Here is a 25,296-nt window from a genome sequence, read left to right on the forward strand (position 1 = left end):
TGAGGCAGCATGGGGGAACTCAGACACTGGCCACAGAAGAGGTTTATTATTTCAGTGTAGCCCAGAGCTTAGAAATGTCAGGTTCTACAAAGGAGCAGAACATGACCTGAGGCCGGCATCAGGGATGGGAGACCCATAGTGTGAGGCCCATATGGGCAAAGCCTGTTCAGGTCTTGTTAAGTGTCCAGAGTGGATCCAGGAGGCTGAGCGGATCATCTGTAGGCTGGGCAGCCCTCAGACCCTGCCCATTTTGAGTCTGCAGAAAGTTCTGCTTGCTCATCCGCTGCTTTCCCCGTAAAGAGCTGTCCAATGAAAAGGCCTCTGGAGTCAGAGAGGCCAACAGCTCCAGGGATGAGGAGGGGGGCCCTAAGCTGGGGGCTTCAGGCACTGATGGCTCCTTCTCTGGCTGGGGGGCTTCAGGCAGAGGTGAAGAGGGTGGGGGAGGAGAGGAGGATGTGACAGGGGGAGGCTCTGGAAGGCTGGCTGGTGGAAGACCTGGGGGTTCTACAAGGCCTGGAAGGCTGGCAGCTGGGGAATCCAAGCCACCTAGAGGCCGGATGCTGAGCTTGGCAATGGTAGCCTGAATGGAACTGATGGACACGTCTCCACCGAGGACCAGATCCTGTGAGTCCTGAGGAAGGTGGTTCTGAGAAGGGAGAGCTAGTTAGGAGTTTCACCAGGCTGTGACCTGTCCCAGCAACCCTCAAGGAACTGCCCTCACCTTCTGGCTGACGCTCACGCTGGCCACGGGCTTGCCTGGAGGGGGCACACCGTGGCGCTGCAGGACCTGCTCCACATGCCTCACCAACGCCTCATGGCAGAACCTGAGGTGAAGCTGGAGACACATTTGGTCTAGTCAGCTGGGCAGGGACCATCCTCACCAAGGGAACAGCTCACCCCAATCCACCTACTCACTTTTTCCTGCAGCATGTGTTTTCTCTGCTGCCGCATCAGCCTCACCAGTTGAGGCAGCTCAGGAATCCCGTTCCCAGCCTCGACCTCCTGCACTGCTGCATAGAGCAACGCAAAGGCTCCTGTGCGGCCCACCCCGGAGCTGTGGCAAAAAGGAAGTGTAAGGGCAGGCTAAGAGCCCACAGGGGAGAAAGCCTCACTTGGGTGCTGCCGCTCCTACCTGCAGTGTACAACAATAGGTGTGTGCAGAGGTCGCTGGTGCAGATAATGTGCATGCACCTCCTGGATGAAGCGCAGCAGGTTGCCGGGGCTGTCTGGCAGGCCTCTGCAGGAGAAAGACCGGTGTGAACCGGGCCTTCACCCCTAAGCACCCAAGGAATTTGCCCTAGACCCCACCATCCACAACAGTCAACGTACAACTCAGGCCAAGTAGGGAAGTGGAGATGCACAAGAGAGCGCTTGAGGCTCTGATCGCGGAACTGCAGGCTCAGCACCCTCTCCACATGGGTTTCCGTAGTGCGAACACTGCTCAGCGCCACGCTCAGGGCTCCGTGCACCATGGGCTGGCCCCTCTCGGTGGGGAAGTAGCGTGCCACCTTTTGCTGAAAGGCAGACAAGACAGTTAAGGCTAGCTTTCCTGGACTCCCTGCCTTCACACTCCACAGTTCCCTCCATCTACGCTCTTACCTTTTCCAACTCGGCCTCAGACACCAGCATGACAATGACTGACACTTTCTGTTCATGCACCATGAGCCAGAAATCAGCAGCTGTGCCAGGCAGCGGGGCCTGGGTGGCCACTAAGGGCGGACAGTACGGCGAGAGCCCCTCCACACAGCTCGCATTGATGTAGTCATCTTTGCCCGAGCGCAGCACTACGCGGTTACTGTCATAGGGCATGACATCCTGGTGCCGGTTCTTCAGGGAGTAGCAGCGGGCAATGGCAATGGATCGACCTCGGGCATCATGTTCCTGTGCCTCTTGCAACTCTCTCCAGGCGGCATCCAGTGCTCCTGCATCCCCCAGCTGGCCCCGAAAGGTCTCCAGCTCCTGCTGCAACTGCCGCAGCCTCTCCGGATGCTCGTAGGGGTCCTTCTCAATTAGCCGAAGGGCCTGTGGCCGACGGCCCTCAGCTGCATCTACCTTGGTTGGCTGCAGCAGGGGCTGTCCACCCCCGGGAGGCTGAGTACCTCCATGCTGGCTCTCGGGGCTAGAAGACAGCAGATCTGCAGCTGCGGCACCTCGGCGCAAACATGGTGGTGGCTCTGCTGTTGGGGGCCTTGAAGGTACTGGGCCAGGCCCTGGCGATGGGGCAGGTGAAGGCACCAAGTGGGGACTAGGGGTGGACTGACTGGCTGGTGGGGGGCCTCGAATGGAGACAGGGGTTGCTTGAGGACCCAGGGGCCTAGGGGAAGGGGCAGGGCCATATGCCAGGGTAGGATGAGGATGAGGAGGTCCAGGGCTGGGGAAAGGCAGAGCCCCTGAGTGTGGGGGAAGAGGGTCTTGCGATGGGCCTGGATAGAGCTGGGTGTGTAGGGCAGGCGGTGGCTGCCCTAAGACACCGGACTGATGGGTAAAAGGGTAGGGTGGCGGTGCTGGTGCTGGTGGAAGAATCCCTGGGGCCTGAGACGGGAAGAGATGTGGATGCTGGAATGGAAGAGGCTGCTGTGTGGGTTGTGGCCCAAATGCTGGCCGCTGGGGTGGTGGCTGGGGTTGTGGCTGGGGTTGCGGCTGGGGCTGCGGCCCAATCCTGGGGGCTGGAAAGCCTGTGGGGATCCCAGGAGGAAAATGGTGCTGTGGTGGAGGGCCTGTGAGGTGCTGCTTGGTCCCTACAGAGTAAGTATAGGGTGTGGGCAGAGGCTGTGGTTGGGGCACAGGTTGGGGCACTGGAAAGCAGGGCTGGGGAAGAGCTGGGGTAGGGTTTGGCCGTGGTGCTGTGTGGCTAGAGATAGGGGCTTGGACACTATCTACTGTGGTGGTAGCCGGCCGAACTGCCATGGCTAGCTCAGGTCCTGAGAACTGGGGAGGTGGAGCAGACGGGAGACCTACAACTGGTGGGGGTGGCCCTACTCCTGCATAGGGACCGCTTACAACGCCATGTTGTGGAGAGGATCTGGGTACAAGGCCCAGCTCCGATGTGTAGGCAGGGGCCGGGTAGAGGACTGTCCCAGGTGCCATGGGCACTGCAGCCCTAGGCTGCATCAGTTGAGTAGGGCCTGGATAGGTTCCAGGGGGTAAGGGTCCTGAGAGATAGTGGGTTGCTGGGCCTGTGGAGGTAGGGAAGGGGCCAGGAGAAAAGTGGACTGGGGCATTAGTTCCTAGGAATGGGTCAGGCAGTCGTGGGCCAACCCCCACATCAGGGGGCAAGCTGCGCAGCTCCTCTGGTGGGTCTCCAGCCTCTGCTGCCTCATTCTCGTCACGGCGGGACAGCAATGGCTTTGGGGCTGTGGGCCGAGGTGGGGGTGCCTTCTTCTTCAGCTCCCTATGGGACAGGCAGGGAGGTAAGGCTAGCCCCCAAAAGCCAGGCTGGCCTGGGCTGGGTCCACAATGAAGCGTAGAGCCCACACCCACCTGTCCAGGAGCTGCTGGCGGGCGGCCTCCTGGGCACGACAGATGGACTGTGCCCGTTCCAGCAGGGTGGCTACCTTGCTCTCCAGGTCTGCATAAAAGTCCTTGCCTTCCTGGGACTTCTTCATCAGGTCCTCATAGGCTTCATAGGAAGCTACCAGGGTCTGCAGTGTGGAGTTCCACCTTGGTGGGCAAAAGAAAAGGCCAGTTTGAGGCAAGCTCTAGGGACAAAGCTCCGGATGGAGCTTGGGGTAATAACATAGGCAGGCACTGACTTTTGGTCCAGTTCACTAAGCACCCGCCGCACAGCTGCATACTGCACGTTGGCCTCAGTCAGTGCACGGAGGACGTTGTCCTGGGCAGCCAGGTTCTGCTCCAGGTACACCTTCAGCTGGTCATATTTCTTCAGCTGTTCCTCAAACAGTTTCTGAGGAAAGAGGGGACAACAAACCTAAGGAAAAGCCCCAAACCAGAACCTTTTCTCGATGTTCATCCAACCCACCTTTATCTCTGAGTGGTCAGTGGTGACCAGGGAGGCAGTGATGTCATCCTTCTGGATCAGCTCTCGGAGCTGCTGCTCCAGGGACACACGCTGGTCCCGCATCTCCTGCACCTTGGCTAGGATGCGCTTCAGGTTTTGCAGCACAGCCTTGTCCTCTGAGGACAGCAGCAGCAAGTGAGTTCAAAGACACCCCAGCTCCAAGCCTTTCCCCATAGCAATGGGCGGGGCTCACCTGGGGTGAGGGCTGGCGTGGGTAGGGCAGCCCGCACCTGGTCCAGTGGTCCACTGAGCAGGCGCAAGTTACCAACATGAAGATTCATAGCACGGTGCAGCTCACTGTTGGTGAAGGAAGCCTTTTCATGCACTTCCATGTACTTGGCCCACTCTCGCCTCACCTCTGCGAGCTCAGCCTTGGCAACAGAGGGGCCAGTGCCAGCCCCAGTCTGGCCCAGGGTTTCCTGCAGTTTCTGCTCTTGCAGCTCATCTTCCTCAAGCAGATCCCTGATGTCCTTCAGGGAGGCCTCCACATCCGTGAACACTCCTGACAGCACTGAGGTGTAGTGGGGGTAGCCACTGAGATAGGCAGACAAGGCACCACTCTGCCCTCTGCCTCCAAGACACAGAAATGCCCACATGGATCAGAGCTTGTTTCCCAGCACTTGCTACCGCTACAAATACAGGAAGCCCATGGTTCAGCGGTCAGAAGCATTTGGGTGGTACATACCTGGGCCAGGGCTTCACCAGCACCCTCAGTGGAGGAGGCCATGGCTTGCATGCTACCCCCACACCTGTCTGCTTTGTGCTTTGCTCACCTTGCATAGACTGGACAAGGTTCTTGACAGTGTCAGGCCGGACACTGAGTGCCGCACACTTCTCCATGAGCTGGGGCGGGATACGGCTGTAGGCGTCTAGGTTGTCCACTGTCTCAGGATCAAGCTGCATTGAGTCCATGAACTGACTAGGAAAGGGAGAGGAGTAAGGACAGGGTCAGATGGATGCTGGGCTGACCCCAATTCCTTCCACATAAAGAGCCTGCTAGGTTGATTCCCTCCACTGAAATTAGACTGAAGACTTAGAGAAAGAAAATTCTGACCTCTATCACATCTACTACCACATGGACTGGCAGGCTACACCCAGGCCCTGACAAGCGATGGGCAGTACATTAACACAAGGACAAGGAGGCAGGAACCTGGTGTGTCCCCACCCTCCCACCACTTGTCCACACTTACTCTAGGACCTCATTCTTGTCTTCAATCTTAGCCAACATTTCGCGAAGTAGCTTGGCCTTCTCCTCACTAAGGAATAAACAGAGCAGTTGCTGGAGACCTGAATTTTTGAGAGACCCCAAGGCTCTCTGTGCCAAAGAAAGGGCCAGTCCCGCCTACACACCTGTATAGTGATGAGGCCTCATGGGCAGCCATGGGTACCAATTTGGCAAAGATATCAGGACCTGTAACAGCTGGGTCTGTGGGGTTTACTGGCAAGGGTTTCACCAAGGGAGCTCCTAAGAGCAAGGCGCATCACAGAGATCAGGACCATATATGAAAATGCAAGGCAGCCTCCTCCCTATCCCATCTTCCTCTGCCAACCCCACTTCTCAGCTTCCCCTCAGCTGTCAGACCTTTCACAGGCTGCAGGGTATCCAGTGCTGGGACAGCCTCATGGTAGATGAAGTCATTGTCCTTCTTGGCAGAATTGTATCTGGGAGTCAGGAATGGGGAGGGGATAAGGAATCACAGATCACCAAGGATCCACAAACTAGATTCCCATGTAGGCCACTGCTCTCTGGCACCGTTAGCTTCCCCTCAAGAACACTGAGGAACAAGATACTTAATAAGGAACCTAACCGTGTTAGTCCCACTCACTCACTTTCCCCCAATGACATCCATAGCAAATCGAAGTGCATCTTGCACAGTGTCGGGCTGGCCCTGTGGAAGAGAGACAAGAAGGCCAGTGTTGAGATCTGTCAGGTTAGCTAGCCTTGCCATCTACCTTCCTGGCTCTGAAGGGCAGCCACATTTGTTCAGCTTTACCTTGGCCAACTTGATCGCTTCATTAAGCTTGTCCAGGGCACTCTGGAAGTAGGCCACCTGTGGAGGGCAAAGCCTGGTCTGTCTTATCCTGCTTGGACCCTAATGTTTCATCTCCCCACTTCATCCTACCTGATAGCAGGATCACTGACCATAAGGCCAGAAGCTCAGTTGGCAGATGCCGGCCAAGCAGCTCCACTGTAACTTACACCTCCAAAAAGCCATCCTCCCTGTGGGAAACCCACCATGTCCCCCAAGACCCCTAGGAATGAGGGCTGCAAGAGGTGAAGATGAAAAGCCTACAGAAAGGTGATGATGACCTGGCACATGGGTGGAGAGGAAGATGAGGGGACAAGGGTGGGGCAGAGGACCACCTCCAGTATGCTGTAAAGACACAATCTTAAAAGCCTGGAAGACCTCTTAAGTGCCTCTCTTACCCACAATCCACTCACCCGTTCCCCAAATTTCTGTTGCTCCTCAGCCTGCTTCCCCATGTGCAGCTGGGAAAAAAAGAAGAAGAGGCAGCATGGCTTGTCACCTACGCTCACAGCCACCTGGCCCAGTCCACACCCAGTAGCTCCTCTCCTTACATGAGCCACAGCTGCAAAGTAGTAGATCTTCATTTGGACCAGCTTCTTCCAGTCTTTCTGGATCCGGCCCAGCAGGGAAGCAGTATCAGGGTTTTCCAAGGCCCGGCATGCCTCCTTATAGTAATCTACCACCTGGGAGTTGGGATGAGTTCAGTCAACGAAGGTCAGGGGCAAAGCACATGCTCATCCCCAGCCCTGGTTCTACCTGTGCACTGATGCGGGCCACTAGAAAGCTCTTCCGGTTGTCCAGCATGGACTTCTCCAGCAGGCACTCCTGAGCCTGGCCCTGGAGCAACAAGTGTAGGTCAATACCCTGCTCATCTGAAGGTCTCTCCCTTCCTGACAGCCAAAAGATAGACCAAAATATCCCTTCTCCTCCACTCTCCCCAACTCCCAGAATTACCATCTGATCTACCTAGAACTCAAAAGACTCTACGCCAAGGCCTCCTTCCCGACTGTCCCTTATGACCTGCACGTGGCTGGCCCAGGATCGAGATGTAACTGACTCCTCCCTTAGTCATTTCTTCTCCACTTCAACCTAAAGTTAGGGCTGATGACTTATGACTAACTCCAAAAAGAGTGAGGACTGGCCATGATTTAAGCAATCCTGAGCCACGCAGTGAATTCCAGACTAGCCTGAGCTAGAGAATGAGACCCCCATCTCAAAACAGAAACAATTTGACTCCACTAGGGTGCCTTCTGCTCACCAGCATGAGGTTGACATTGAGGGTGAGGATCTGGCGACTCATGTCCACACTGAAGGCCTGTGGGAAGTGCTCACGCAAGTAGGCAAAGGCACCTGCTGCGCACTGGAAGTGGGTGCAGGAGACTTTCATGCCCTGGGAGGGAAGGGACAGAAGACGCCACTTCCATAAGGCAGGAATGTTCACACTCTGCTGGCTGAGGGCACTCAGTGTCCTCCATAGCACACCCACATGCTTACACTGCGCCCGTCCTCACCTCCTCAGACACCCGCTTGTCCATAGCCCCCAGCATGGAATGCAGTGCACCTGGAGAGGCAGGGAACGTTCTATTAGAGCCTGGGGATGCCTATTATATAGGCATATGTTGAGACTAAAGCAAAGGGGCACTGTTGTCACCCAGTCAAAGAAACAGCTCTGGGAACTAGGCAGTCAGTACAAGGAGACCCAAGGAAGAACCACAAACCCAGCCAAATCCTTTCTCCTGTTAGGTAGCTGCCAGGTGATAGAGAAGGGAGGAGCCCCATGCTTTTCCCCCAGCCAACAGTATGACTGGCTGAATGAGCAATCTAAGGCCATCCCTCCCTGAAGCAGTCAGGTGCCTTCATTGGGGAATGAGAGTGGCGCTGCCCAGGCAAAGTAAGGCCATAACTCCCTAGTGGGGTACACAGTGGCAACTTTTATGACAGGCAGCCCAGCAGAGTAGCTCTTTAAAGTGACTTCTGAGGTCCACAGAAAACAGCAGAAGTGCTGTGGTAGAGGCAGGAGAGGTGTCAGAACCCAGGCATCTTCCTTTCATTCAACAATAGCCTTTTTGGCCATCTAACCTTATGAACTGAGACCCTGGGCTGGCAGGACTTGGAGGAGGGTCCATGAAAGGATCACACAGCTTACCAAGATTGTAGAGAATACAGGCCTGCTCGTACTTGATGTCCTCATGGGCCACAGACTTGCCTGAGAAGATCTCAGTCCTGTGGGCATGCCATCTTAGTCAACCTGAGGGTAGGAACTGGCCTGGGCCCAAGGGCCAGGGAAAGGGACCAACCACCCCAGTAAGAGACAGGGGTCTATGGGGAGATCACACTAACCCACTCCCCGTCCTGTGCAGCAAGGAGAAAGGAGAGGGAAAGGATCATGCCTACTATCCAAGCATCCCAGCTGTCCAAGTACCTTCTAGGTTCTCAACTTCCCAGCCCGGCCCATCCGCTCTCACCAGGTGACAGATACAGCAGCCTCCTGGCCTGAGCCCATGGGCACCCGACTCTGCAGGTAGTGTAGCTGGCCAAGGTACTTTCGAAGGACACTGCAGCCCTCAAAGTCCCGTGCAACACGAACAGCATTCTGGGAAGCAGGATGAAGAAACAGGCTCACAATCATCAGGATTCTAAAGAAAGTGCTCCCTCTCTACACCTTCAGTTGCTTGATACATCATCCTGCCAGCCTTGAGTCAGTCCCACATTTCTAGAACTTAATCTATAATTGCTTAATATCTTTTATTTAAGGTTTTTTTTAATATTATTTATGAGCATAGGTGTTTTGCCTGCACGTATGTACACCAGCTGTGTGCCTGGTGCTTGTGGAGGCCAGAAGAGGGAATTGGCTTCAGTTGACTTCCCTTCAGTAATATATGATTGTGAGCTGCCATGTGGGTGCTGGGAACTGAAGCTGAGTCCTCTAGAAGGGCAGCCTGTCCTCTTCAGTGCTGAGCCATTTCTCCAGTTTCTGTGTTTCTTTTGACCTCACAGTTCTCGTCGTGCAGCTAGAGGCTTCCTGGGTAGCTGGCCATGATGATGCACAGCCATAATCCCAGAGCCCAGGAGGCAGAAACAGGAGGAGCAATCAATCATTTAAGGCCATTCTTGGCTACAAAACAAGTTTGAAGTTACCCTGAGACCCTGCCTCAAAAAATGATGTGTGGAAGGGCAGATATCCAAGAGGATTTAAAAAAAAAAAAAATCCTTGAATATGTATACAAGAGGATTTCTCACAGCATTAAACTAAAAAACTGGATCCACCAGCTCTCCATTAAAGACTGCTTACATGGCTTACGTCACGGCTACTCACACAAGGAAGTATTCTCTAAGCTAAAGACTAAGATTTCCACGACATACTACTAGGAAAAAAAAAGTAACAGATGAATATAGTGTGATCTCATTTCTATAAAAGCATAGGACATGCAAACAAAAAGGGAAAGAATTCCGATGACTATACTTGAAAATGCTGACAGCGATGATCTGTGGTAATACTCCTGAAGGGATCTCTGTGTATGTATAGAGTTCACACGTGCACATGTGTGCAGGTGCACAGACCAGGGCTGATACCAGCTGTCTTCCGCAATCACTTGCCACCTTATCTTTTGAAACAGGGTCTCTCAGGAAACTCAGAACTCCCCAACTGGCTAGGCTGGCAACTAGATCCTCTCCTCTAACCCTGTATCCCTGCCAAGCCCCAGAGTTACAAACATGCACAACCATTCCTGATAGCTTATATGCATGCTGGGGATCCAAACCCAAGTTCTCATGCTTGCATGCCTGGCACTTTACCAAATGAAACCCAGTTTATCTTCTTTTAAGTCTCTTTCATATTATATACATATACATGTATATGTATATACACGGATATGCATATATGTATGCATATGTATATATGTATACATATGTGTGTGTGTGTATGTGTGTGTGTATGTATATATATATATATATATACACACACACACATATATATATCCAGCAGATGCCCCAGTAAGGAACTGGGCTTGAAGCACCATAAGGTCTCCCTTGTCCCATCCTGCAGAAAGGACCAGAGGCCTTCACTAGGATGCTAATAGCTAAAGGCCCAGAACTAAGGCCAGGCAGCACCAGCTAGAAGAGTGCTACCAGCCTCATTCAGATACCTTAGCAAAGGTGCTCTCAGCAAGCATACACTCACCCTGTGTGCCTGGCACAGGCTTCATCCTTTACCTGACACTGATTAGAATGACTATTAATAATATAAAAAGTAAAATAAGCCAGGCATGGCAGCACATGACTGTAGTCCTAACACTTGAAAGGCAGAGGCAAGAGTCAGGATCAAGTCATGTTTCACTACAAAATAAGTTGAAGGCCAGCTTGGACTACATGAGACCCTGTTGTGGGGGGCAACCCTTCCCCAAAAAGACAATCAGCAAAGCCTTGGGTTGCATGTTTGTAATTCCAGCACTCAGGAAGCTCAGTGGTCACAAGTTCTAGCCTAGCCTAGGCTACATGGCCAAACTCTCAGAAAACAACAAAGAATACTGGGAGAATGGTGAAATTAGGACTCTTGTGTCCTGCTAGTGAAAATGCAAAATGGCTAGCCACTGCAAAATTACAGTATGCAGATTCTTCAAAAATCTAATCTAGTAAATAATTCAGTAATTCCATTTCTGAGTATATACCCAAAAACCCCAAAGCAGGCTTTGATTTTTGTTTGGTTGGTTGGTTTTGGTTTTTCCTTTTTTAAAATTTTAAAAAAAGACTTGCTTATTATGTACACAGTGTTTTGCTTGCATGTACACCTCTACTCCAGAAGAGGGCACCAGATCTCATTAATAGATGGTTGTGAGCTATTATGTGGTTGCTGGGAATTGAACTTTAGGACCTCTGGAAGAGCAGCCAGTGCTCTTAACCTCTGGGCCATTTCTCCAGCTCAGGTTTTAGGTTTTCAAGATAGGGTTTCTCTCTATAGCCTTCCTTGACTATCCTAGAACTCATTATGCAGACCAGGCTGGCCTCAACCTCAGAGATCTGCCTGCCTCAGCTGGGATTAAAGGTGTACACCACTGCCTCCAGCAAATAAGTGACTTTTTAAGGCAAACAGTTAGTAATGGAAGAATTAAGGAAAAAACCCAAATAATATATAGAAAACAAACAATTAAATGTTTATTGAAATGAACTCTGTGGAGCAGGCTAGCCTTGAACTCACAGAACTCTGCCTGCCTCTGTCCTTTATGAGTAATCTCATTTAATGAAATCAATTAAGCTCTCCTATTAAAAGAAGAGACTAGTAGATCAGACTTGGAGAGCATGCTGGGATCGCAGAACACTGCACTGTCAACTCCCAGCACAGCGGCCTCCAGTTGTAAAGTCAACTCTGGACACAGAACTGTGCTCTTCTCACATCCCTGTGGGAACAAGAGGCCTTTTCACCCTACACACTTCTTTCGGTCACAGCTGTCAGTGGCCATATGTAGCTAGAGCTCTTCCTTCCAAGCAACAGGAATCAATGCTGGCTGATTCCAAATGAAAACCAAATGGTCTGTATATTTGTTTAAAGGTTTTTGGTTTTTGTTTTTTTAATTGGCTGTGGTGGCACTGGCCTTTATCCAACACTCAGGAGACAGAGGCAGGTAGAGCTCTGTGAGTTCAAGGCTAGCTTAATCCACAGAGTAAATTCCAGGCTAACTAGGGCTACAAAGTGAGCCTTATCTTTAAAAACAGGGGTTGGGGGTAGTGCGAAACTCACTAGTAGACCAGGCCAGCCTTGAACTTGAAGTCGCAGTGCTCTGCCAGCCTCTGCTTCAGTTCTTAGTTTTCAGTTCTGTGCATTCTCATAGGGCTGTGGGGTGTGCATATGAGAGCAGTTGCCCTCCAAAACCAGAAAGGGCATCCGTTCCCTCAGAGCTGGAATTAGAGGCTCATGCAGGTGCTGAGAACCAAATCCAGTTCCTTTGGAAGCAGTGTGTACTCGAACCTCTGAGCCATCTTTCCAGCTCCAGCAAGTGTTTAAAAGAAGAGCGGCCTTCACTCTGTAATCCCAGTTTGGTAGCCCAGGTTAACTTCTGACCCATACCACTAAAAATGATCTTTACCTCTTTTTTTTTTTTTTTTTTGGGGGGGGGGTTGTGTTCAAGACAGAGTTTCTTTGTATTCTGGCTGTCCTGGAATTCAGTCTGTAGACCAGGGTGGCCTAGAACTCACAGATTCACCTACCTCTGCCTCCCAAGTGCTGGGATTAAAGGTATGTGCCACCACACCTGGCTTCACCCTGCTCTAACTGATAGCTTAGCAGGTAAAAAAACACTTGTTGCTGCACAGATGTAGCCCATGGCAGCTCAGTCTCCCAAGTGGGTTCCCTAGTAATGGGAACAGGGACTGTCTTTGACATGAACTCAGTGGCTGGCTCTTTGATCATCTCCCCCTGAGCAGGGAGCAGCCTTACTAGGCCACAGAGGAAGACAATGCAGGCGGTCCTGATGAGACCTGATAGGCTAGGGTCAGAGGGAAGGGGATGAGGACCTCCCCTATCAGTGGACTTGGGGAGGGGCATGGGTGGAGATGAGGGAGGGAGGGTAGACATGGAGGAAGATGATGGAGGGAGATGAGGGAAGGAGGGTGGGACTGAGAGGGGACAAGGGAGGGGGCTACAGCTGGGATACAAAGTGAATAAACTGTAATTAATAAAAAATAAATTAATTAAAAAAACCCTTGTTGCTAAGCTTGAAGACATGAGTTCAATCCCAAGTACAGCAAAATAACTAAGACTTAAACATAAAGGAACAATGCCTATAATCTCAGAACTTTTGGGGCTGAAGCAGGCCAGTCTGAGCTACATTGAGACCCTACATAAAATGTTTTTGAAAATCCAAACAATAGTAGAAGGTACAGTTGTGCCTTGTTTTTTAAATTAGTGCCTAACTAAAAATACTTTCTCCTACCTGTCTGAGTAACTCCAGCTTCTTTAGTTCCTCATTGTAGGCTTCTGGGTTCTCTCCATAATTCTTCAGGACAAACTAGACGGAGGAAAAAAATGTAAGCAGAATGATCAGCAGCCCTGTTCTGAGACTAAGGCAGTTGCCAGGGAGCGCTGTCTCAGCTACAGGCAGCACAGGTTCTGCCTGTGAAGGCCTCCTCCCTCTTCCTCTGAGCCCAGTGAAAATGAAGTGCAGACTAACAGGCGCCTCCATGCTACGCCTTCCAGGATTCCACCAGCTCAGGAAGGGCCCTATGAAGATCCTTAAAGGGTCACCAGCTAAAACCTCCTTCAAGGATCCTTTGTGTTCTAGAGTCACAACTATAACCCTAAACGCAGTCAGCACAAATAGGCAAGAGGCACCAAACAAGAGCAAGAGGACAAGTCCTTCCAACCAAACCCTCCTAGCAGGGAAGGCACCAATCAAAGAGTGCTCTAACTTTCCTCCACTCAGGAAACGCCAGGAGTGGATGAGAAATGAGCCAGCATGGAGGCGGCTGGGCAGTTCAGAGAAGAGGCTGCTTTTCCAGGAGGTGGGTTCAATTCCCAGCACCCACAGGGTGGCTGACAACCACCTGTGACTTCAGTTTCAGGGATCCAGTGCCCTCTTTGGGCCTCCCTTCACAACGTGGTGCACACACAGGCAGGCAAAATACTCATACACATAAATAAAGAATCAAAAATAAATGATTAAAATATACTAAGTAAATAAAAAAGTAAACAGCAGAGCTGGGGAGGTAGCTCAGCGGGTAAAGTGTTTCCCTGCCTCCCATGAAGCCCTGCATTTGATCCCGAGTGCTTCAGAGAGCAGCCATGGAGGCTCACACTTGTGACCCCAGCTCCCAGGATGGAGACGTGTCTCTCCTACACTATAGGAACCAGCACGAAGCGCCCTCCTCACAGGGTGCTGCTTTTGGGAGTGGAAGACGACACCTAGGTTTAGCCTCCAGCAACTACATGATGGCCACAAATGTCTATTACTCTAATTCCACAGGATCCAATGTCCTCTCACCGCCACACACGTGGCACACGTGTGTACATCCAGACAAAACATTCACAAGTATGAAATAAAAATATAACAACAAAAAATAGGCACTGCAATTTGGTTTAGTGGGTGACATCAAGGCCTTGCCATGAAATCCTGGTGATCCAAGTTCAATCCTCAGAACGCAAATGAAGGTGGAAGGAGAGAACAGGCACTGCAAGTTATTGTCCGACCTCCATGGCACGTGTATCTGATTAAACACCCTCACACAAGACTACATACTTAAATAAAAAAAAATTTAAGTGGGTAATAAGGATTTGGGTGAATACTTCATTCATTACTCTTTCAATTTTTTTCAATATTCAAATTTGGAAAACAAATGACTCAAGAACTGATGAAGAGCTATGGTATCTGAAAAGTGGCTTTTTGAGATAGTTTCTCTGTGTAGCCCTGGCTGGCCTGGAACTCATTCTGTAGCCCAGGCTGGCCTTGAACTCAGAGATCCACCTGCCTCTGCCTCCTGAGTGCTGGAACTAAAGATGTGCACCATCACTGCTCAGCCTCTATCAGTGGTCTTTAGCTTTATAAGATAAAAGCTACTCTGCATAAAACCTGTAAACACACATACACACACACAAAGAACAAAACAATAATACAGGCTTCACAGCCAATCTAAAGTTGATTAACTGACTCAAAAGTAATTCCACTCTGATCTATTCAACTCCTACCTAAACTACAAATATAAAACTAAAACGTGGCCTAAGTCAATTCCTTTTTAGCAAGTTTTAGGCTTGCCCACCCTTAGGTTAGAAAAAGAAAGAACAGCAGCCCCAAGGCCCTGTGGAATACAGGTGAAGGAATCAGACACCACAAAAGTCCTAAAAACAAGAGCATTGTTCCTGCTGTTCACACAACAGTGAAGGGGAAGTAGCTACTTCCCCTGACTGTCCAGAAAACTGATTTGCTCTTCCTCCAAGAATAAGCAGCAGCAGATACTCAACAAGCTCCTACCAGGGGCCACCAAGGTCCTCAACACCACAGTCACCAGATCCTTACCACAATGCAAAGAGATGGATTCTGGTCTCAGCATCATTTAGGGATGAGGAGGTGAGGAACTGAGGCAGAGGTCAGAGCATTTGCCCAAGACCACGGCATTAGTAACCTAGTTTTCATTTCTGTTGCTGTGATAAACACTGACCAAAATCAACTTCAGAGGAAAGGGTTTACTTGGCTCACACTCCCACATCCCAGTCCATCACCGAGGGAGGAAGAGAGGGCAAGAACTCAAGGCAGAAACCTGGAGAAGAACTGAAGCAAAGCCCATGAAGGAACACTACATACCGACTAGATGCTCCTTGCTTGCTCAGTTTCCTTCCTTTCTTGTCTGTTTGTTTGTTTGTTTGTTTGTTTGTTCTGAGACAGGGTTTCTCTGTACAGCCCTGGCTGTCCTGGAACTCACTCTGTAGATTAGACTGGCCTTGAACTCACAGATCCATCTGCTTCTCCCTCCAAAGTGCTGGGATTAAAGAGGTGCGCCATCACTGCCCTGTTTCAGGTTGCTTTCTTATATTATATAGCCCAGGCTCACTTGCCCAGGGATGGCACTGCCTATAGTACCTGGACCTGCCTACATCAATTAGTAATCAAGAAAATGGCCACCAGATGTACTCTCAGGCCAGTTCCTCAAAAATAGTTCTTCTCCACAGGTGCATAAGGTGACAGAAATAACGAAAACCCAAACATTTGGCCTCACTGAAAAAGAGAACAGAAGGCTGGTGAGCAGGTAAAGGCACTGCTGCCAAGCCTAACCACCTGAGCCCTATCACCCGGACCCTCACGTGGCCTCTGATCTCCACATGCATCATACACATATATACATACATATACACACATACACACTAAACAGACATAGGAACTTTTTTTTTATAAAATAAGGAAAAAGGTTCGCTGAAATTCTCAAGTATATGGAACAGTGACCCATCTATCTTTCGATGGCCTATGGTCTGAGACTCTACAGAACTCAGACTGGTCTGACCTAATTTAATTTGGGAAAACAAGCCAGTAGCAGACCAAGAGCAAGGAAACTTAGATACTGGTGTAGTTTGCTGTAGTTGGTGTAGCCAACTAACATTCAGAGAACCTCCAAGAAGTGTCAGGCTTCTCTTAAACTGTACACTTGAGATGGGAGCTACTTACTACAAATAAATTATATTCCCATTGAAGGTGGTTTGGGAGAGAAAGAGAGAAAAAACAACAAGAAAAACCCATGAAGCTTTGGAGCAGCTGAAGACCCTTTGGTCACAGAATAAGGAACAGGCCTGGGTTGGAGAGATGGCTCACCAGTTTAGAGCACTTGTTGATCTTTCCGAGAACCTGGGTTTTATTCCCAGCATCCACATGGTGTCTCACAACCTTGCCTGGTTCTAGTGGATCAGAAGCCTTCTGCTAGCATTTGCAGGGCAGCATGCCCATGGCACACATACACACAGGTACTCATGCATGTACAGTAAAATAAGTAAATAGAATTAAAAAGAAACAGATGTCAAGTGAAAATAAATTGAGAGATCAGAGCTGCTGAAGGCGGAAAAGGGGCTGCAGGTGACAAATTCTTTTTTTTTTTTTTAAATAATAAAAGTGTCTTATTTCAGGCTGGACAGGTGGCTCAGAGGTTAAGAGCACTGGCTGCTCTTCCAAAGGTCCCGAGTTCAGTTCTCAGCAGCCACATGGTGGCTCACAGCCATCTATAATGAAATCTGGTGCCCTCTTCTGGTGTGCAGATATATGCAGGCAGACTACTGAGTACATAATAAATAAATAAATCTTTAAAAAAAAAAAGTGTTTATTTCCAGCTGGTGTGAAGGACATACCTTTTATCTTAGCACTTGGGAGACAAAGCAGGAGGATCAGGAGTTCAAGGTCATCCTCAAATCTGAGGTCACCTGCTACATGACACAGACAGACATACACACACAAACTTGAGTGGGGAAGAGAGGAAAAAAGAAAAATGAAGAGAAAGAAAATTTTCATTTCAAGCACCAAAAAGAAGGCCACTTCACTTCCATAGGAAGTCCTAGGAGAGCCCTGAGTTACTTGGGATTTAACAAAATTGGATTAAGATTGGGCTGTGTCCAGGATGGTGTGGCCCACAGACTTGTTTTGGACTGGGCTTGATTTTCTCATTGCTTTTACATGTAAAAGGGGTTAATATTACCTGCTACCTCTACCTAACAGAACTGTCATAAAGACTTGAGCTAGTTCCTAAACAAAGAAATGCTCTGCTGAAAATATCCTTTACTATACTAAGATTCAGAATCATGAATGCTTCTCATGTGTTAATCTTTTCAAAATTTAAGATTCCATGTCACAGCTAGCCGCGGTAGTACAGGCCTTTAGTCTAAGCACTAGTGAGGCAGAAGCAGAGACTTCTGAGTTTGAGGCCAGCCAGAGCTACACCCTTTCTCAAAAATATTCTACACTGCAGATGAGAGCTGTATGATTAGTATATGATCATTTGTAGCACCAAAGGTCATTCAACACTGTGGGGACAGGGGTTACATTGTTCCGTGCTGTTCCTCTCTTCTAATAACAAAACTGTGCAACTAATGACCACTCGAAGTAAGAATTCTGAATCATGCCATTGCTTACAGAGTAGAGAAATGGAAAATCGGCAACTAACAATGGGGGCAGTAGGACTCCACACCAGATTCCTTGGCTCATGACTTTAGAAACCTACCTTACAGTCTCTTCTAGCATATTCTCATTCTGCATTACTCTTAATTTGATATAATGCTTTCAAATTTCACCATGGTAATTAAAGCAATAAGCAAATGAGGCATAAAAGGCATTACATGGAACTTCTTAGAAAACTACCTCACTGCTGTCTAGACTGGGCTTTGACTCCTAGGCCCATGTGATCCTCCCACCCCTGCATTCCATGTGGCTGGGACTACAGGTGTATCATAATGTCTGGTTCATCACACTGTTTCTTTTTTTTTTTTTTTTTTTTTTTTAAACCTCCCTTCCATTTCCAGAATTGAATCAAATCTAGGTCATTCAGTGGCTGCACAACAAAAATGCACATAAAATTAAGTCTTATATACAATGTTGTTATTTTATACAATATATGCTCAACTGCAGAATTTCAAATGAAACAAAACTTTATTCAGACAATAGAGTATTGCCAAGGAAAGCTTTCAGCCCTTTGGTCCATGTCAGCAAGCCTGATAATTGTATGACAAGCACTTTACCAACTGAACTGTGTCTAGCTAGTTCCCCCGCTCCAGACCCGTTTTTGTTTTTGTTTTTAAACAGGATCTTGTAGTAGACCTCAGATTTCCTTTATAGCCAACGATGGCCTTAACAACTGATCTTGTCACCATCTCCCTCATGCTAGGATTCTATAGGAGTAAGCCAACACACCCAGTACTTTTGACCCAGGTCAAAAGTACAGGGCATGAGCACAGACTTAAAATTCTATCCTAGTCTGACCACACATAATTCTTTTTGTTTTGTTTTGTTTTTGTAGACAGGGTTTCTCTGGGTAGCCTTGGCTATCCTGAACTCACTTTGTAGACCAGGCTAGCCCCCAACTCACAGAGATCCGCCTGCCTCTTCCTCTCCGAGTGCTGGGATTACAGGTGTGCACCACCGTGTCTGCCCACACACTCTTAAAGCCTCCCTCTACACTTCTTTTGATCAACCCTTTGGTCTGTCTGAACAGCCATGAGTGAGGAAGCTTCAAGTTACAACTCCCTGAGGATGCTAAAACTAGACTGGATATCCAGCCAACACTCACAAGGCACTCTCTGCACACAATAATTCATTACTCTGTAAACTGGGTGTGTTGACTTACTCCGATAGAATCCCAGCATGAGGGAGATGGTGACAAGATCAGTTGTTAAGGCCATCCTTGGCTATAAAGGAAATCTGAGGTCTACTACAAGATCCTGTTTAAAAACAAAAAACAAAAACGGGTCGGGAGCGGGGGAACTAGCTAGACACAGTTCAGTTGGTAAAGTGCTTGTCATACAAACAAGCATGAAGACTTGAGTTCAATTCCCAGCACCCACATGAACAGCTGTACAAAGTGCCACCAGTGTGTAAGCATAACCCTGGAGAGGTTATGTAGATCCCTGGGTCTGCTGGTCAGCTAGCCTAACCCACAAGCCCTAGGTACCAGTGAAAGATCCGTACTCAAAAACTAAGGCAGACAGCTCCTTAGGAACCATACCTGAGGCTGGCCTCTGACCATCACATGCACACATGTGCGCCTGCAGACACAAAAACATCTACACATACACACACCAAATAATTTACTACTTTCTGAGAAAAGAATCTAAACCCTGAGTGAAATGTATATAGGCTTCTGGTGTTTGAAATTAAGTGGGAAAGGAGGCTGGAGAGATGGCTCAGAGGTTAAGAGTGCTGTCTGCTCTTCCAAAGATCTTGAGTTCAATTCCCAGCAACCACATGGTGGCTCACAACCATCTATAGTGAGATCTGATGCCCTCTTCATGCAGGGGACATGCAGACAGAACACTGTATACATAATAAATTAATAAATCTTAAAAAAAAAAAAGAAAAGAAAAAGTAGGAGAGACTATGGCCCATCCAGGTCATTTTTAATGGGGCCATTGTATATTATACACAAGTAGAAAAGACATGTTCAGGCAGATAAACTGAGTCCTTCCATCTGTGGTAAGAGGTAAAACAGATCAACAACACAAAGAACTAACACTATTTCATGTCCTCTACTGGTGAGTGTCCAGGAAGGGGTTTTTAAACTTCTGTTCTTCTCATTTACTTGTCCTGTGGGAATTGTAGAAGAGAAAAAAATTCCACAAAGCTGAAAAACCAGCTGTGAACAAGATGAGCAACAGGATCAAGCAACGAGCACGAGACTTCTTAGGTCAAGTCACCTGACAGGACAGAATAGCTGTCTGAGTCCAGGGAGAACAACTCACTGCTAAGAGGATGAAGGGGTTCTGATGAAGCCTGCTTAACTGGGGCTGAGGAGCATGAGGAAAGAGCTCAAGAACGACCCGAACAAGGCAATAATTGGATCTGGGAGTCTGAAAGGTCCCACAGAAGAGGAATGAGAGAATGAAGTTACAGAGGCAGGCTACAGTGAGCTGATGACAGGCCTAAACAGCAGGTAGTTTTCCAGAGGACGCTGATGGGAAAATGAGCACTCAGAGATCAATTGAGCCAGTGTGAGAGGGTAAAACAAATGAGAGGCACGCCTGCAGCAGATGGGTAACTACGTGAACCATCACAAGATAAACTCCACAAGGCAGGGCTTTTCAAAACCATCGTACTCCCAGGTCTTGCATATATAATAGGCACTCGATGAAAAACAACGGATGGACGCACCATCTCAGTCTAAGTGAGACCAACCTCTGCTCAAATGTAGCTGGTTCTGAGTAAGTGTTTGGGAAAGAAACGATTTTCAATATTTTAACACGTGTGGCCGAAGCATTCACGGGTAAAGAGCACTGTTAACCCATTTTCGGTGAGTCAGCCCTCTAGGCCTTTAAAAAGGGTAATAAGGCACACAAGGATTGACGATGTAGCTCATTAATAAAGCGTTTGTCTCATTTGAACCCCTGGATTCAATCCCCGGTACTGAAAAGGGGGGTGGGGGAAACAGCTTAGGGCTAGTGCTCATTCACCAAAGGCTTATGTGAGCCCAGGTATGCCAACCTAGCTTGGCACTGCAGTTAAAAAACCAGCTTACTCTTCTCCTGGCTTCTATTTCACATACTGGGAATGCCAATCAATACTGCTAAAAGAAAAACTAACCTTAAATTTAATGGAGTTTATCTGGGCAAAAGCAAAGACATGATTGTGAACAGGGCATTTCTCTCAAGAGCTGCTCCAAAGAATCACAACCTACCCTGAAGCACAGAAAACCACTTAGTTACAGGGTAACCAACGAGCCAACAGTTACACCTTAGCTGGTTAAATGTTTACTGTTCAGTTAACTGATTACCAGCTTCCTACCAACAACCAAAGCTAATGTCACTGTGATTATCCTTCACCGAGACTGGAGGCGGCAGGGTACACAGCCCAGAGTTCACTCTCCAGCACCACCAAACTCTGTAACGTTGGGGCTTTTTGGGTCCAATGCAAGAGCCCAACACAAAGCTCTTTAGGTGGGTACTTCGGTACCCTGTAGACATTCCTATTCTTACACGAAATTGCTCAAGCGTTTACATTTCTTCTACTAGACTATGGACTCCTTGTGTTAGTACTGGAGGGCGATGTTATAGGGATATGGTAGGGACATGCCTAACAAGCCCCGGCACACAAAAAAAAAAAGGACTGTGGAAGATGATTGTCTACATTGCCAGGACTCGGCATAGTTTCCCAGGTTGACAGAAACAGAACCAATTTTCACTCTCTCTCCCTCCTGAGACTGTATCCAACCTGTCACTACCAAGTCAACAGAAGAGCTTCTGCAATTAGAGCATGGACAGAGAACAGCAATAAGACCAGAGGCAAAAAGTAGGACAAGGACTCCACAGTTAGGGAAGAAAGAGTTCCAAGGCTCTGGAGTGGCTTATGCAGTATCTCCTCTGATGTTTAGGGAAGTGTGTGTGTGTATGTTTTCTTTTTGTTTGTTTGTTTGTTTGTGTGTGTTCTGAGACAGGGTTTCTCTGTGTAGCCTTGACTGTCCGGGACTCACTTTGTAGAGCAGGCTGGTCTCAAACTCAGACATCGGTCTGCCTCTGCCTCCCTGGCTGCTGGGATTACAGGAGCGCGCCACCTCATCCAGCTTGCGTTTTCTTTTGAGACAGGGTCTGTTGAACTCACTATGTGACCACGCTGCTCCTGAACTCACAGAGAGCCACCTGCCTCTACTTCCCAAGTGCTGGGACTGAAGATGTGTGTGGCCGTGCCCAGTAGGAACCGTGTTTCTGGAGCAACACCTCTCACGGAGAGCAGATGTTGTCAGGGTCATTCTTGGCTACACCCGAGAGACCAGAACAAGAAAGGCTACATTCAAACAAAAATCTCCTAGCCCGAGTGTGGCGGCACTTGTCTGTAATTGGAGAGGCTGAGGATCATGAACTCAGTCATAGCTTCTACTATATAGCAAGTTTGAGGCCACAACTGCCAAGGCCCTGTCTTAGCCAATGTTCCCCCCCATACGGCCCCCAAAAACCCAGGAGTTTTGGAACTCGGATTATGTCTTGTTTTGAAACAGGGTCTCACTATACAGCCCAGGAATTCAATCTTCCTGCCTCTGTCTCCTAAATGCTGAGATGAAATACGTAACCACCAATCTGCCTAGGCTGACGGTTGACACTGTTGTTACTACAGTAGTGTATATGGGTATATGTGGATGCAGGTCCCTCAGAGGCCAGAAAAGAGTTCCCCTAAAACTGGAGTTACCAGTAGTTTTGAGCTGGTCCACCAATGTGGGTCATGGGAACCAAACCCCAGACTTCTGCAAAAACATCTGTTCTATTTTTCTATTGGCCATCTGTCTAGCCCCTGAGCTGAGATTTTTTTTTCCATGTATTTAGGGTCAACATGATCTAAATCTAATTGAAATTCCCTCTAGAACAGTGGTTCTCAATCTGTGGGTCACAACCCATTGGGACAACAAGAACAACTCTTTTACAGGAGTTGCCTAAGACCATCTGCATATCAGATGCATTATGATTCACAACAGTAGAAAAAATAGTTATGAAGTAGCAACAAAAATAGTTTTATAGTTGGGGGTCACCACAACATGAGGAACTGTATTCAGGGGTCACAGCATTAGGAAGGCTGAGAACCACCACTCTAGACTGTTAGTTGTTTGAGAAATGTCTTCCGATGTCGTGAGTATTAAACTAAAGGAACATGGAGCTGCCCCTCTGGTATCCCAACTGAACATGGGTTAAAACATGGCACATGGAGGAGCAGAGTGTAGCAGAGCACACCTTTAAAAGCACCACCTTGGAGGCTAAGGCAGGCCTGTGAGTTTGAAGCCAGCCTGGTCGACACAGTAAGTCCCAGGACAACCAAAGCTATAAGACCCTGTCTCAAAAGAAACAAACAAAACCCAGCACATCCTGGACCAGAGCAGCAGGGTCAGGGGAGGAGCACTGCTAAGTCTGCTAAGTCTGATGACCAGAGTTTGACTATTGGACCTGCCTGATGGAAGGAGAGCACTATTTCTTGCAAGTAAGTTGTCCTCCGACCTCCACACAAATGTGTTACCACACCTAACCCATACATCCAAACACACACAGAAAAACATTAAAAATAGCACATATAACTGATGTCAAAGAAAGGGAGAAGGGAAGTAAATTCAGAAGGAAAAGACAAATCCAGATAAAAGAATTAAGGGAAGCTTTGTGGAAGTCGGGGTTCAACTGGACCTTGAAAGCTGGAAATTCACAGAGATTTAAGGAATGGCCCTATCACCCCTTTATGGGGCAAAAATGAAAGCTCTTTTAGGTAGAACAGAGGTTCTCAACTTGTAGGTTGCAACCCCTTGGGGGGGGGGAGTCACATATCGAATATCCTGTATATCAGATATGTATATTATGATTCATTACAGTAGCAAAATTAACAGTCATTAAGTAGCAGCGAAATAATTTTATGGTTGGGGTCACCACAACAGAAGGAACTGTATTAAAGGGTCACAGCATCAGGAGGGTTGAGAACCACTGAGGGAGAAGGATTTCCACAATCAAAGGCACATTAAGGAGAAAAAGCCTATTAAAGAAATGGGAAGTGATCATTATGAAGAGAATGTGGAACACCTACATCAGAAACACAGATCAAGCATATAATAGGACTATGACAAATGCTCAATGTATTAGGTTACATCGGAGAGAATCCTGAATGGGAAACAAAATACTGGCTTTTACTCTGTAAGACTGTATTACCAGAGGTCAGCATAACGAGTCTATCTTCCTCAGTTTTGGTACATTTTAGAAAAATTCACCTTCTTAATGTATTTGCGTTAAAAGGATGGGTGGGCTCGGAGGAAAAAAAGGATGGGTAAGAATTAATAAAATTCCAGATTAACAAAATTACGAGATTAACTGGTTTACTATGCTGGTCTTATAGATGAGGAAGCAGTCTGGGCTTTGGGGGTGTATCTCTGTGGAAGAGCGCTCGGCTAGATTCTTGTGCCAGGCTCCGGGTCTGATACCCACCACACATACTCCCCCAGGACCTGAGTCCACCCCACCCCCACTAATACAACCAATTAGGATCTGAGCTGAGGAAGTGGTGAGATGAAGAGAATATGGGAGGCAAGTCCATCGGAAACTACTTCCAAACCAATTTTCTTTCTCCCACTTCTTTTTCCAACCACCACAGAGTGTTCAAAGATTCTAGGCTGTCTATTCTATTCCTCGCCTATAAAAGCCTCCCACTTGTCTATTTCTGCTATGGCCTCAATGCCATTTGCGGGCCCTTTCTAACGCAGTATCTCGGAGGGTACCCAATTCCCCATCGCCACTCCTGATCTCGCCACAGAAACCCCTTGCCCCAGTGAACTCCAAACGACTACTCCTACCCAGCACAATGACTAATGGGATGCCTCCAAGAGCTCTAGCGTGACTCAAGCCCTCTTATCAACTGCAGGAAACTGTGTCTTTTGGTCCAAAGAAACTTTGGAACAGAAATTTTGTAAGGAGACCATCCAGGATTGGAGGGTTAGACAGACAGACTGCACACAGACACACTCAACTCTCTAGGAGGCCGGCATTCCTGTGGGCCACTGGGGTTCCGTCTTAAACACACATTCTTTCCTGGTCCAATCGTGAACTGGGAGCCCACCAAGGCTCGGGCCTAGCGTGGACTCTGCATAGCCTGGACCGCCATCGCTCTCTGTGGAGGGTCCATGGTCGTGGAAGAACAGGGTAGAGCCGGTCCGGAGCGTCCTAGCAAGGAAGCGCCGAACCTCGGTAGAAATGCAGGCGGTCCAGGACAGAAGTCGGAAAGAGGGTCCCTACAAGGATGCAGTGCCAGTCTAGGATAAAGATGACGGGCCGGCAGGGGAGGGGAGGGCCATCCCTAAGGAAAAACGCCCGGCGGGTCCTGGGACGGAACCAGGGGAGGGACAGGCGCGCAGGGGGCGTCACGCGCGGGCAGACTACGGAGATACGCAGCGAAGGCGTGCTCACCTTCTTCACCGCTGACTGGAAGTGAAAGTCACCGGCCTCCTTCAGGTCCAGCCAGATCATGGGCATCCGGGGCACGGCCTCCATGGCGGGCAGCGCCTAGCCGCCCCTGGGCCGCTCCCCTCCCAATTCCAGCAGCTGCCTCAACAGCGCGCAACTCCGCCCCTCCA

The 25,296-nt window shown here is 48.7% G+C and overlaps 1 protein-coding gene across 1 annotated transcript; it reads right to left on the minus strand.

The window, feature by feature from the left end:
• Positions 1–24: 24 nt before the first annotated feature.
• Positions 25–25,296, minus strand: Ptpn23 (protein tyrosine phosphatase non-receptor type 23). Its single transcript, XM_055601851.1, has 25 exons — positions 25,130–25,296; positions 12,975–13,049; positions 8,514–8,641; positions 8,195–8,271; positions 7,560–7,609; positions 7,307–7,438; positions 6,805–6,885; positions 6,600–6,731; positions 6,462–6,509; positions 6,013–6,069; positions 5,849–5,907; positions 5,601–5,680; positions 5,369–5,483; positions 5,209–5,274; positions 4,792–4,937; positions 4,212–4,529; positions 3,980–4,134; positions 3,753–3,904; positions 3,481–3,660; positions 1,600–3,391; positions 1,330–1,514; positions 1,133–1,237; positions 916–1,054; positions 722–835; positions 25–646 (listed from the first exon to the last, which is right to left on the minus strand). The coding sequence occupies exons 1-25, from the start codon at positions 25,211–25,213 to the stop codon at positions 167–169; spliced, it is 4,950 nt and encodes a 1,649-aa protein (XP_055457826.1). The 5' UTR covers positions 25,214–25,296; the 3' UTR covers positions 25–166.

Source organism: Psammomys obesus, unplaced genomic scaffold (genome assembly GCF_907164565.1).
Source record: "Psammomys obesus unplaced genomic scaffold, mPsaObe1.curated_primary_1811, whole genome shotgun sequence".
Taxonomy (NCBI): domain Eukaryota; kingdom Metazoa; phylum Chordata; class Mammalia; order Rodentia; family Muridae; genus Psammomys; species Psammomys obesus.

What these genes read in the sequence shown, in the direction of transcription:
- Ptpn23 (XM_055601851.1), bottom strand. Translation starts at nt 25,213, where the DNA reads ATGGAGGCCGTGCCCCGGATGCCCATGATCTGGCTGGACCTGAAGGAG. An exon ending in AAGCGATCAAGTTGGCCAAG is followed by an intron (nt 5,908 to 6,012) that starts GTAAAGCTGAAC and finishes TCTCTTCCACAG; the next exon opens with GGCCAGCCCGACACTGTGCA. An exon ending in GACAAGAATGAGGTCCTAGA is followed by an intron (nt 4,938 to 5,208) that starts GTAAGTGTGGAC and finishes TCCCTTTCCTAG; the next exon opens with TCAGTTCATGGACTCAATGC.